This window comes from Balaenoptera borealis, assembly GCF_965194805.1.
Source record: "Balaenoptera borealis genome assembly, chromosome: 1".
In the NCBI taxonomy this organism is placed as follows: domain Eukaryota; kingdom Metazoa; phylum Chordata; class Mammalia; order Artiodactyla; family Balaenopteridae; genus Balaenoptera; species Balaenoptera borealis.
In genome coordinates, this window is record NC_138860.1 from 155720048 (window position 1) to 155733714 (window position 13667).

General features: G+C 47.0%; 1 protein-coding gene across 7 annotated transcripts in view; it reads left to right on the plus strand.

The window, feature by feature from the left end:
- Positions 1–13667, plus strand: part of MKNK1 (MAPK interacting serine/threonine kinase 1) — a 32416-nt gene that overhangs the window by 15795 nt on the left and 2954 nt on the right. For all 7 annotated transcript variants that reach the window (XM_082378962.1, XM_082378963.1, XM_082378967.1 and 4 more), the window contains 6 exons: positions 1032–1105; positions 3166–3270; positions 6364–6419; positions 9449–9544; positions 11641–11835; positions 12500–12664. In XM_082378962.1, coding sequence (XP_082235088.1) covers positions 1032–1105; positions 3166–3270; positions 6364–6419; positions 9449–9544; positions 11641–11835; positions 12500–12664 — 691 coding nt within the window. The remainder of the gene's footprint in view (positions 1–1031; positions 1106–3165; positions 3271–6363; positions 6420–9448; positions 9545–11640; positions 11836–12499; positions 12665–13667) is intronic.

Consider the following 13667-nt stretch of genomic DNA (forward strand, 5'->3'; position numbering starts at 1 on the left):
ACCACCCTCTCCAAATGAATGGCTCTCCCACTGTGGCTTTAAATCAGGGTGACCTCTAAGACGCTGCTCCCCCCTCTCTCTCCCTCCATGGCAGGGTCAGCAGGGAGCCAGTGGTCAGTATTGATGGCTTTGTCATTAAGCTTGGAGGAAGGGGGCTGCTGTTGATTTAACTCCAGGCACTGCCTCTACAATCTTCTTTCAAATTAGGCCATTTGGCCATCTTATTCGGACACCTTTTTGCTAGTAAACGCCCGGTGTCTCCCAAAATGGTCAGCATTTTTTATGAGGGACAGATTTTTATTTTCAGCCCTGCAGCTTCTGAGTTCAGCATTACAGACTCTACTTGGTTTATTTCGTTCTTTAAAAGAAAAAAAGCCCCCAACACCTCCAATATCCAGGCTGGTGGCTTCCCTACTGAGTTACAAGACGACCTTGTTGGCAGAGCGCAGTAATGCTCAGGCAGGCAGAGAGTGCTCACCGGGGAAGGCCACAAGTGCTACAGTGGCCGGGAACGCGGCCGTTTCATTAAGTAGCGCTTAGCAGTTAGGGTCTAGCGGTGCCCACGTTAGGCCCCAAGTCTATTTGACAGATGTTTCCATTTTCTCCAGGCAATGTAAATACTGCCCCGTGATTTATGGGCAAGAGGGAGGGCAGGTAATTATTTGCTGCTTGCCTCCAGGACACACACCTACTATTCAGTGTTATTAGCCGCAATTGCTTCCAGTCGGCTGCAGATTTTATTCAGTTTAATGTGACCGGGACTTTTTTATAACTCTACCTAGTGGGTTTTAGGGTTGGGGTTTGACAGCACAGACTTGGTGAAAACACCAGAGACTAAACATTATGGAAAGATAAGGTGACCTGAATCTTGCTAACACCATTGGCTACTTCTCAAACACGGGGCTTTAATAAGCATTCTGATTTCAAGTTGATTTCTGCCCTGTTACAGGGCATTGGTTTTTGTTTTTTTTTTTTTTCATTGTGTATTTGTAAGTGGGCTTCAATATATAATACTATTTTCCCTATTTAAGGAACATTCTGGAGCTGATTGAGTTCTTTGAAGACGACACAAGGTTTTACTTGGTCTTTGAGAAATTGCAAGGAGGTACTTACTGTTGAGTATGTGTTTGGACTTCTGATTAAGACCCAGGGCGGTGATCATCCATCATGAATCCCAGAGACTTCTAAAACGAGTCAAGCTAATAAAAAGGATGAAGGACTTAAAACTGCCCTTGATTTGGGAGAAGGGAGGCCGGAGGGAAGGATGTAATTAGCATTTTGCAGAACTCAGAATGTCACCTGTGTGGACTTCTATAAATGCCTTCTCATTATAATAGGACTCATATATAGATACATTTAGTCATCAATTTATCAATCCATTGTTTTGACACATTCACTATTTAATGAAGTTAATTATGGGGTGGGAGCTCTTGCATTCATTGTGAAGTCTAAAAAGGCTCACCAGAAGGTGCCATCCTTCAGATGGACAGATGCCATTCTCGACCATCACCACCATCACCCACACACATGATCACCGGAATATATATTTAAGTTGCTTTTCTGACATAGAGAAGCCCTTTCTCTCCCCATCACTCACCCAGCCCTAGGAAGCATTTGCAAGGTGAAGGTTAGGGAGGATGTCTGGAGCCTAGTGGAGGGCTACACGGAGGGGTTTGGTGGTTAAGGGAGCTCCATCACTTACTAGCTGTGTGACCTTGAGCAAGTCACATAATCTTTCCCAACAGTATTCTCTATATCTGTAAATAAGGATAATGACAGCACTGGGACACTGTGAAGATTAAATGAGATAATTCATGTGAAATGCTTAGGTCAGCGCCCCGTAGGCGCTAAGGGTTCAATAAATGTCAGCTGTAACAATTGGGTATGCTGGGGGCTATCTTAGAAGTGTGTAGAGTATTACTCGCCACTCTCCCTTTTAACAAATTTGAAAATAAGAGACTCACTGCAGTAGAGCAAGCCTGAGACCTAGCCAAGAGCCAGTTTTCTCAGAATGTTCCACAGCATGTTGGGATCCTTTGATTGTTTAATCTGGCAAGTGAAAGATCTTTCATCCCCTCCCCATGACAAAAACCAGAGATAATAAGTAAACATGTGCCATTTTTAGGATACAGAGATGACACCTTCTGCCCAAAAATACTGGCTTCCGGTGGTGAGCACAGACCACATGGAGCCAAGCCATATGTTCGTGCCTGTGTCTACCCCACCCCTCCCAACCACACCAGCACCGTGAATTACCTATCTGAGATGCTTGATGCAGCCAGGGTCATCAGTAACTGTATCACTTAGAGCGCAGCTCTACTGAGGGCAGACTCAGCGGGTAAAGAGAGTGTGTGGTTGGCTCAGGAAAACCCATCCCCCCAGGAGTCAGACCATAGGTCCTGCTGAGGAGAAGTCTGCACAGGCTCCGAGACCTGACTTACTGGGCTTGGGTCCTGATGATGCCACCACTTCCTGGTGTATGATCTTGAGCAAGTTGCTTAACCTTTTTTGGCTTCAGGTTCCCCATCTATAGCTGTGTAATGGGGATGACTCTATTTTGTACATCTTGTACAATTGCAGTGAGAATAAGATAATCTATTTAAAGAGTATCACATAGTGCTTGGTATATAGTTAACTACCCAGTAAATGTTAGCCATTGCCAACAAAATAATAAATAACAATAATAATAATAAATGGGAAAGTTCAGGGGGAAAGCCATTTTTTTCCCTTTTACTAGACCTTTACATAACGCGTAAAGGTGTGGCTTTTCCATTTGAAGGCATGTGCTTTTGTTTGGACTGGGATCAGATGCAAGGGAGGAAAAGTTCCTCTAGAGAGGCCCCCAACCCCGTGTGGATTCACTTTTAGTTCTTTTCGATTTCAGAAGCCGAATCTGCCCCAGTGGCATTAATATTTTTTGGTCACTTAAATGGTATTCTCTCTCCCTTCTGTGCTCATCATAGACAGGTACAGAAGATAGGCTTCCAGTTCTGTTTGGTCCAGTTTTGTGCTGGTACCTGCTCTGTGCCAGGTACCACACTGGTGCTGGACATTTAGCGATGAATAAGCCTATGTCCCCACCCCAAACTTTTGAAAACCTGGCCTCTGAGAAGTTACACTTACTAGAGCCTGAAAGGCATTCTTCTGTGTCCCTCTGCTCTCCAGGCTCCATCCTGACCCACATCCAGAAGCAGAAGCACTTCAACGAGCGAGAAGCCAGCCGAGTGGTGCAGGATGTCGCTGCAGCCCTTGACTTCCTGCATACCAAAGGTTAGCCAGGCCTTGGCCGTGGTGGGTGGATTGGGCTGGTTGCCTCTGAGGACCAAGGGAGAGGGGCAGGCCAGGTAGAGGGCTGGGCCAGGAGCTGGTGCAGCTAGCAGGCCCACCCAGGAGGGTGAGGGGGCAGGCCAGGGTGGCTTCTAGATCTCTGATGTGAATGGTGGGTAGATGTGGAGCTATTAAGCAGGATAGGGATACAGGAGAAAGAGCAAGGAGTAAAAAAAAATGAATTTCATGTTGAACAAGGTATGTCTGAGTGTGTATATGTGTATGATCTTTTCCTTTACTAATGAAGAATGCAAAAATCATGCATAATATGACCTAGACTCTAGTATAAATATTTGGATATTATTCAGTCTAGTCTTTTAAAATATATCACCTGTATCTCTCTTTTCAAAATTGGCATGGTAGTATACGTGTAGTTTTATATATTGTTCACAATAAATGGGAAATGCATTTTTCTATTAACATGGTGAGTTTGAGGTATCTGTTGAACATTGTGTAAATAGCAAGCTGCTATTGTTTGAATTACGCTTCAGTTTACAGTTCCTTAGCTAGAACTTTTGTAGTAAATTAAATATTTTTGCAAATGATACGTTTTTGCATTTCTTGAAATATGCTTGACTATTACATATGTTTTTAAAATTTGCCTAACAGCAGTGCCATGGCAAAACTGAACTCTGGCTTCACCTTTTTACCAGCTGTGTGCTCTCTCAGTAACAATGCCTACCTCCTAGAGCTATGGTGAGAATTAAGAGAGATAATAATGACATCATCAACAGTAGCTAACACTTACATAGCGCTTGTTATGTGCCAGGCACCATCCTGGGCCTTTTATATATATTGATTCGCTTACATAATTGTGTGTCTCTTGCATATGTGTTGTATACTTATAACATATACATATATAGGTGGAGCATAGTGCCCGGCACATAGTGGTTCTTCAGTAACATTTCCTCCACCCTCCTCCCCCGCCAGGCAGAAGGCATTTTTACTCCGCATACTGATTCCCTTAAAATTACGCACTCTGCCTGGCGGGCATGGGGGTGGAGCGCATGCCCTGAGGCTTAGTTCTGCTCCCTTCACTTCCATGGACGTTGGCCAGCCTCATCGGTTGTGAGCGCTCAGGTCCACTTGCAGGCATGCTGCTTCCGCATCCTGCATCCCGCTATGTGCCAGTGATAACCGTGCAGACTGGTGAGGCATGTGCCGGAGGGGAGGTTCACCAGTCCACCTCGCTTCCTCCGGTGGCTGAGGAGAGCACTCCATGCTGACGCTGCCCAGGTTGGGGGCCTGACTTGCACATGGGATGAAAATTCCTAGAAGGGAGTGTCTGTACGTTGCACAGCATGATGAATAGCAGTAGTTCTGTTTCTGAAAGCTGGGATGCATGTACGTAACACCCGCCTGACAGAGATTTACAACTGCTCCCCAAGCCGCCTCTGTAGATTGCAAAACTGGGTCACGCTTTTTATAAGATCCATACCTTGGAGGCGGGTAAAGGCGGGTTTTTTTGTGTGTTTTTTTTTTACCAGAATGCACTACAGGGAACAGAGGCTGGTGGTGTCTTAGGAGTTCTGAAGTGCTAGTTAACATCTAGCTGGCCAGCTGCCCATGTGACTAGAAGTTGGAGGTGATGAAAAACAATTTGCAGCTGAATTTGGCTGTTTTCTAAATAACTTCATGCTGGAAAGATGAATTGGGTTAGAATGGGTCAGCCTGAAACAAGTTCCATACTTTTAAATACTGGACATACTGCAGCTCAACCTCTGGGAAATGAACTGGAGCAGTTCGATGGCTGGTGTGCTCACTGAGGCAGGCCCACTATTACGGCCTGGCTCTCAGTTCGCAGGCCGGGGGACAACGGGGCCATCGGCACCTATTTGGAGAGTAAGGCTCCACGTGTGGCTCGCGACCCTTCTGTGGGAGCACTTGCTGTAATGGAAAATATCTTTCACTTTTAGCGCGGCGAGCTGCAGCCCAGCTCAATTTGTGCAGCCTGGACGTAGCCACTCTGGGTTCTCATTCAATTAGGTGACTGATGAAGTTACTTAGCCTGCTGGAGCTCAGGTTCTTCTTCCCTAGTGAAGTGCCTCCTGCTGGGGATCTAGAGGGCTGCCTGAGAAGTTGATCAGCAAGGGAGTTGTAATGAAGCAGAGTCTGCTTTTCCCCATTATTCCACGAATCCTCTGCTGCTTCCCAGTACTTCCAAGCAGTAGCCGTTTGGCTTTTGCTTGACTTTACAGCCCTCTATCTCTGTGCCGTACACTCTGCAGGAGGAAAAAGGAATGGGAGATTTCTGTGTCCACCACTAGAACACCATGGCCATGAGTTGGTTCTTTGTCCCTGTCTTTGGTTAAAAGGGGTTTGCCCCCAGGTGCCTTCTTGGCCAGGTCAGCAACTTTTAATGCCTCACGGGGTAGGCTGTAAATCCGCAGTCTCCTTCAAGGAGGTCTGACCAAAATACAGGAGAGGTTTCTCTTAAGAACAGCACCCTCGGGCCAAAGCAGTCCTTGCTGAGCTTCTGGCAGGACTGTCTTGGACATGCAGAGCAGGTGAGAAGGGAACCAGACAAGCTTTGGGAGACTTGTTAACTAACGCTTGATCCTCTGAACATTCAGGGAGTCCCACGGAAGGAATCATTTTTTTTTGAATCGGCCACACAAGAAGAAATGAGGTAGAGCAGTCCCAGCCCCCTGAGATGCTCTTAAACAAGGCACTAATTATTTCTTCATTGCTGTTCCAAGCATCGCTGTTTGCAGGGCTCTTTGCTGTGCTTCGTATTAGGCTGCTTATTCTGGGTTGTCAGTGCAGTGCTGAGAGGTAGGCTGGCTGGGATTCATTTAGCCCTTCTTATCCCTGACTGACTTCTAAAGCTTCCGCTTCAAAAGAACTTGCAGAATCAACTGTGCTTTTGGTTTGTGTTTCTGGTTACTTCTGCCTCCTGCAGCTCGTTGATTTTTTAATGTACCATAATTGGGAATTAATCTGCGAACAACAGCATTTGGAAAAAATTAATTGTGTGTGGAATGTTTGATAATCAAGTGCATATGTTAACCGTTTCTTTGCTCTTTGTCATTTCAGGCATTGCTCACCGTGATCTGAAGCCAGAAAATATATTGTGTGAATCTCCAGAAAAGGTACTTAGGGCCTGATTTGGGATGTCACAGTTCATACTGACTCAGGGAAGCCACCCTTACTTTCAATGTAAATCATTAGCAGCTCTCTCGGCCTCAGGTACCAAGTTGAACTGATTATTATAGGCACATGAGAATATTATACCTAACGTGTAGTGTTTCTACATCCCAAGTAGGGCTAATCCTTGGCCCTTCTGTGCTCTTTATCAGCAGATTGGCTTAAACCTGAGTGTTTGTAAAATATATGAGACCTGCACAAAATGAATGTTTTCTAATCCAATGCACCTACCTTTAGAGCAGTAGATGTGAGTCAGACAGCAACTCCATCTTACATCAAGCAAATCTCTGCCTGTAAATGATGTTTTTGTTATGGTATATATGCCTGCCGGTGTCCACCACTAGAAGTGATAATTAGGAAGCAAGTTCTTGAAAAGGGTTTCTGCTTCCATTTTTATTTCCAAAGGTGCCCATTAAAAAGAAGACATTTTTACTTGGTGTTGAACAAATGCAACCTATTTTAATCTTTATCTTAATCTACTAGTAAATGGAAGTGTTTGCATCTTCATAGCATGTATGGATTTGACAAAGTCTTTGTTTGTTAGGAGGGACTTAGGCCCAGGTGGTTTTGATGGCCCACATTCCTAGCTGTGTGTGTATACATGTGCATATACATGACACACGTGTCTTGGTCTGGATTAGGGGAGAGCTCATAAATAAGGAGTGGCTGTGAGGGAACATGTGAGTCAGCCTGCTACTTACAATGCTTTTGTGGGGAATAGAAATGTATTCACTCAAATAAATCTTGTGACTTCCTGTCAGTGGCTCTGGCATAAAACTTTATAATTTATCATGATTATCACTATGGTTATTATTAATAATTATGTTTAACATTTCTTGAGCACTTAACATTGTACCAGGCACTTACACTTCTTTTATCTAGTATTTATAAAATCTCATGAGGTGGACACTATTATTATATTCATTTTATGGGGATAAGGAAACTGAAGCTTAGATAGATTTAGAAACTTGCCCAAAGTCACTCAGCTGATAAGTAGTAGAGATTAAAACTAAGGTAGTCTGACCCCAGACTCCACTGGTGCTCTGAACTACTCTGTCATAGTGTCTCTGGTTTACAGTGTACTTTCATGTCCTTTGTTTCATTTGATCTTCATGACACAGATTTGTTCCCCCTTTTTATGGCTGACATTAAAATTAAGAGAGACTGAGTGTAAAAAGGCATCATCAAGAAAGTGAAAAAACAACCCACAGAATGGGAGAAAATATTTGCAAATCATATGTCTGATAAGGGTTTAATACCCAAAATATATAAAGAACTTCTAAAACTCAATATCAAAAAGACAACTTAATTTAAAAATGGGCACAGGGCTTGAAAAGACATTTCTCCAAAGAAGGTATGCAAATGGCCAGTAAGAACACGAAAAGATGCTCAACATCCTTAGTCATCAGGGAAATGCAAATCAAAACCACAGTGAGATACCATGTCACACCTACTGGGATAGTTACAATACAGAAAATAGAAAATAAAAAGTGTTGATGAGGATGTGGGGAAATTGGGACTCTTCCCCATCACTGGTGGGAAAGTAAAACGGTTCAGCCACTGTGGAAGACAGTTTGGCAGTTCCTCAAAAAGCTAAGCATAGCATTACCATAGCACTCAGCAATTCCACACCTGTGTATATACCCAAAAGAGTTGAAGACAGAGACCTGAACATCAGTGTTCATAGCAGCACTAGTCATAATAGCCAAAGCTGGAAACAGCCCAAGTGTCCATCAGCAGATGAATGGGTGAACAAAATGTGGTATATCCATATAATGGAATATTGTTCAGCCGTAAAACAGAATGAAGTTCTGACGCGTGCTACCACATGGATGAACCTTGAAACCAGTATGCTAAATGAAATAAGCCAGACACAAAAGGACAAATTTTGTGTGATTCCACTTATATGAAATATCTGGAATAGGCAAATTCATAGAGACGAAAAGTAGATTAAATGTTACTGGGGCTGGAGAGCAGGGGAATGGGGAGTTATTGCTTAATGGGTAGAGTTTCTGTTTGATGTGATGTGACAGTTTTGGAAAAATACTGGTAATGGTTGCCCAACAGTATGAATGTAATAATGCTACTGAATTGTACACTTGAAAATGGTTAAAATGGCATGTTTATGTTATATGTATTTTAACCACAATGAAAAAGAGAAGCTAAGTGAAAAAGAGAAGAAGAAAGCTAGAATGTAAGGCAGAGAAAAGGGAGGGAGGAAAGAAACAGAGGTGGGAGCTGCAGCAGGTAAATGGCGAATGGGGACTAGCACTTTTTTTTTTTTGACTCGCTCGCTGTGCTACTCCACCACGCAGGCCGTTCTCATGCATGCACACAGCACCTCCCGCTCGGCTCCAGAGATGACTCATGCTCTGTGCAGTCTCGGGTGCAGCATCTAGTCCCAGTGGACTGGGCTGCTATGTTGATGCTGCCTAGAGTGACCAGCCATCCCAGTTTGCTCGGGCCTAAGGGATTTCCTGGAATGCAGGACTTTTCGGTGCTTAAACCCAACAAAACCCCAAGTAAGCAAAGACAGGTTGGTCACCCTAAGCCACCTGAGGTGCTCAAGGGTTTTATGCAAAACTCCGTTGCCCTGCAGTGAGTGAGCTACAAGGAGTCTTTCAGGAATACGTGCTAACTTCTCTAACTTCTGAGTTGCAACCTACATTGTTGGCAAGAGTTCCATAGGTTTGCTCCTTGTCTTATACGAAGTTCACAACCACAGTCTGACCCCATGTAGTGCACACATTTTCTCCTAGTCGGGAAATAAGGAAGGAGCATGGAGAAGAGGACACCTTAGGACAAATCCTCAGGTGATTTCTAGTTCACTCAAGAAGAGGGAACACGACTGCCAGGTAAAGCTGGGCTTCAGTGTGGCAGCCACACTGTGGCAGTGTACCCACATAGTCACGCTGTCTCCTCACGCCCTTTGGCTGCTCCTATTTGTAACTTTGCTTCCTGCTTTCCTTTTCAGGTGTCTCCGGTGAAAATCTGTGACTTTGACTTGGGCAGTGGGGTGAAACTGAACAACTCCTGCACCCCCATAACCACACCAGAGCTGACCACTCCAGTATGTATGGCTGGGCACCTGTGCCCTCTCCTTCTGAGCTCCTGTCCCTAATGCTCTGCAGACCAGAACAGAGGGCTAAGGAAGGGAAACCGAGTGTATCTGCTGCTGCCTGAGTTGTTGTTTGGCCTCACTTCCTATCTTGACAACCACCCCCATCCCTCACCCCACCCCTGCTTAGGTGCTAGTGGAACTGACATTAGAGCTTTCAGTTTGGGGTGGGTCCACTGCTCATGAGGAGACAAATTATATCCATAATAACAGGCTGAGCCCTGACTCCTGACCCAGGTGAAGACAGACACTACTCTCAGGCCCACGCTTTTGCATATGAGCGTGTGGACAGCTCCCATTCCCATGGCGGAGTCGGGGCGCGTCCACCTTACGGTGAAGGTTAGGAGTGTGGCCTCAGTGGCAAGAACTGAGAGGTCTTTGCACGTAAGGGCCTGGCTGAGTTATCCTGTTGCTTCTCTCACTTCCCATTTCCTGCTCAGATGGTGCTGCTGGGAGCTATTTCTTCCTAAGACATCTCCTGTACATACTGGATATACTATAATTATTATAATTCTTTTGAGATTTGCACGCTTCAAAAGTGAGTTTTCCTAATTTTTTTTTTGGCTGAATTGGGCCTTCGTTGCTGTGCGCAGGCTTTCTCAAGTTGCGACAAGCCAGGGGCTACTCTTCGTTGCAGCACGCAGGCTCAGCAGTTGCGGCGCACGAGCTTAGTTGCTCTGCGACATGTGGGATCTTCCTGGACCAGGGCTCAAACCCATGTCCCCTGCATTGGCAGGCGGATTCTTAACCACTGCGCCACCAGGGAAGTCCCTAATAATCTTTTTTTAAGACGTTTTTAAATATGCCCATGTCTCATTCTAAGCAACATTATTAGAGATGTCTCTGTATTAGCTTCTACTACACTGAGCTACCTTATTCTCAAAGTCATTAACTCTAATTGCCAATAACAAAGAAAACGTCCTTTCTCCACTCACCATCTTCCCATCCAATTAGTTGTGTATGTTGCAGGGCTGGGGGGAGGGTTGCCTCCTGGTGAGCCTGAAATAATGAAGAGGGAAGCAAAAAGAGTTTGTTTTGTTTTTATCAGCAGTCTTCCATGCAAGTATGGGAGGAAGGAATCCTGGATTCTTGACCTGGGTTTGCCACGGATGTGCTTGAACAAATCCCTGTCCCATTCTAGTCCTTGGTTTTCCCATCCATAAATGGGAGAAGTGAGGAAATCAGCTTTGTTCTAAGAGCTCTCCTAGCTTTGATGATCTCTTAATTCTAAATTCTTATTCTTCCATGCTCAAAGCTAGCAGGGAAGCTTGGCAGGACTTCACTTTAAGAAATCCTTGCTGGGCTTCCCTGGTGGCGCAGTGGTTAAGAATCCACCTGCCAGTGCAGGGGACACAGGTTTGATCCCTGGTCCAGGAAGATCCCACATGCCACAGAGCAACTAAGCCCGTGTGCCACAACTACTGAGCCTGCGCTCTAGAGCCTGTGAGCCACAAGTACTGAAGCCCACGTGCCTAGAGCCTGTGCTCCGCAACAAGAGAAGCCACCGCAATGAGAAGCCCGCGCACCGCAACCAAGAGTAGCCCCCACTCGCCGCAACTAGAGAAAAGCCCGTGTGCAGCAACAAAGACCCAACTCAGCCAAAAATAAATAAATAAATTTTTTAAAAAAAGAAAGAAATCCTTGCTTTATGGAGTTGGATCTCCTCCCAAGAGCTGTGCTCCTGGTACATTGAAGTACCTGCTCATTGAGTGACTGTTTACAGAGAGCCAGGTCAGGGAGAGATTCCTGGAGCTTCTTGACCAAGGGTCTCTGCCTACTGGAGAAGGACCTGAGAAGATAAGAAGGTGACCTGGAACTAACTCGTCCTGTGGATTGTGGGGAATGATAGGACTCAGTTTACAAATGTCCAGTGGCCCAGCTTTTCTAAGTGCCTGCGTGGCACCAGTCAAGCTCTCTGGCTCACTTTCTCGACAGCTTCTTACTCTGCAACTCCATCCTCTTGCTCAAGTCCCGTTACGGTCCCCTGCCTGTGACTAAGCCTCTCTCTTCTCTGCCATTTCCCCCTCTCCACCTCTGGCCCCACCCAGTGTGGCTCTGCAGAATATATGGCCCCTGAGGTGGTAGAAGTCTTCACGGATGAGGCCACTTTTTACGACAAGCGCTGTGACCTGTGGAGCCTGGGTGTGGTCCTCTACATCATGCTGAGTGGCTACCCGCCCTTTGTGGGTCACTGCGGAGCCGACTGTGGCTGGGACCGGGGAGAGGTCTGCACAGTGTGCCAGGTGAGCACAGGGCCTGCTGGGAGGTCAGGCGGCTGGGGGAGGCCAAGCAGGACTGGGCTTGGTGATTGTGCCTGATCTGGAATGGGGTGTATCGTGCCCTTCCCTCTCAGTCCAAGAGCAGCCACCAGGTGAGATGGAGATCATCAGGCCCTCAGCCCAGAGAGGAGTTCAGGGGAGGATTGTTAGAGAAGATCATTCCTGAGCTGAGTGAGTCTCAAAGGAGGAGTCTGGCCCCCTCCAGGAGGGGAAGAGATGCAAGAAATGCAAGTAGAAGGAACAGCACGAACAAAGATAGGAGGTTTGAAACAGCGGTGTATGTCGAGGGAGGAAGAGGAAGGATAAGGATGCTGGTGGCGGGAGATGAGCCCGGTTATCTGGATGAAGGGCCGAGGAATTGGGCATTGTTCTCTAGTGGACATTCCTCACTCATCACCCACCTGGCCCTCCAAGTAGCATCGCCATCCCACCCACCCAGGGCGTTCTGTGTGGTTGGATGATTTAGGGGAGGGTGGGGGTTGGGGAAGGGGCCCTAGTCTGGGAAATACCCAGGCCACTAGCTGCAGGTGCAGCTGAGGTCGATTGGACCCACGTGATCAGACCATGACAGGCACATCCTGCCCATCCCCTGGCCAGTGTGGCCTCACTAGGAATCTTCTTTACCTAGAACAAGCTGTTTGAGAGCATCCAGGAAGGCAAGTATGAGTTTCCTGACAAGGACTGGGCTCATATCTCCAACGAGGCCAAAGACCTCATCTCCAAGCTCCTGGTTCGAGACGCGAAACAGAGACTGAGTGCCGCCCAAGTTCTGCAGCACCCGTGGGTGCAGGGGGTGAGTGACTGGTTGCGGGGGTGGGGGCGTCCACCTCTTCAGGGCTGCAGCAAGGCATGAGGAAGCTCTCACACCCCGGGGGCTGATCTCAGCTGGAGTGCGCCAGATGGCAGCTTCAGCCCCTGTGCACGTAGAACTGAACTGACCCCTGACCTAACCCCACACCGAGCGCCTTACAGATATCACTGACTCGGCTCTAACCTTGGCCACAGACTAAGCCCCAGGCGGCCCATGCCCCCTGGAATGGAAGAGGCCTCTGGGAGATTCTCCGTGTGCGTCCCACTATTGGCAGAGGCACACAGCAGAGGGAGCAGCCTGGATGGTCGCACCATCCCCTAATACAGAAATTTCGTTAGCTGAGAGCGCGCAGAAACAAGGCCTTCCCACCCTGCTTGCTGTGCGGCTGCAGTGGGGGCTCATAGGTTCCCCTTGTGCTGCTGGGGTCTGGCTGCAGCTTTCCTGAAAGGCAAAGGGCTGGTGTTTTCCCCAAAGGAAGGCTCCAAGTCTTCACTAGAAAACATTTTTAACCATCCTCCTCAGTTAATCATGATACCAGACCTCTGTCCCTCCAAGGGGTCTGCCAGACCTCCTGTGATTTACTGTGTCTCCTTGGTCTGCCAGTCCCTAGCCAGCCTCAGTGGCCCTGACAGTGGAAGGAAGCAAGCGTTGCCAGCCCGTTACAGGTGGGAACCCAATCCGTGGGTCTCCAAGTGGCTGATTCCCAGCCACCCAAGAGCTGCTGCAGCCACCCAAGTGCTGCACCACTGAGCGCTTACCACATGCCAGACACTGGCAGTAGTGGGAGGAGCGAGAACCAAGCCCTCTCTTCATGTTCTGATGGGGAGAGGGAACCAAGGGAATGAATGATAGGATAGTATGACAAAGGTGTTATCAAAAGTGTTCAGGGCACCAAAGGACAAGGACCCACCTCTGCTTGGGACAGGGGTTGGGGGGCAGCAAGGAAGGGGGACTGTCTCATGGGGGAAGTGACCCTGGAGCTGGG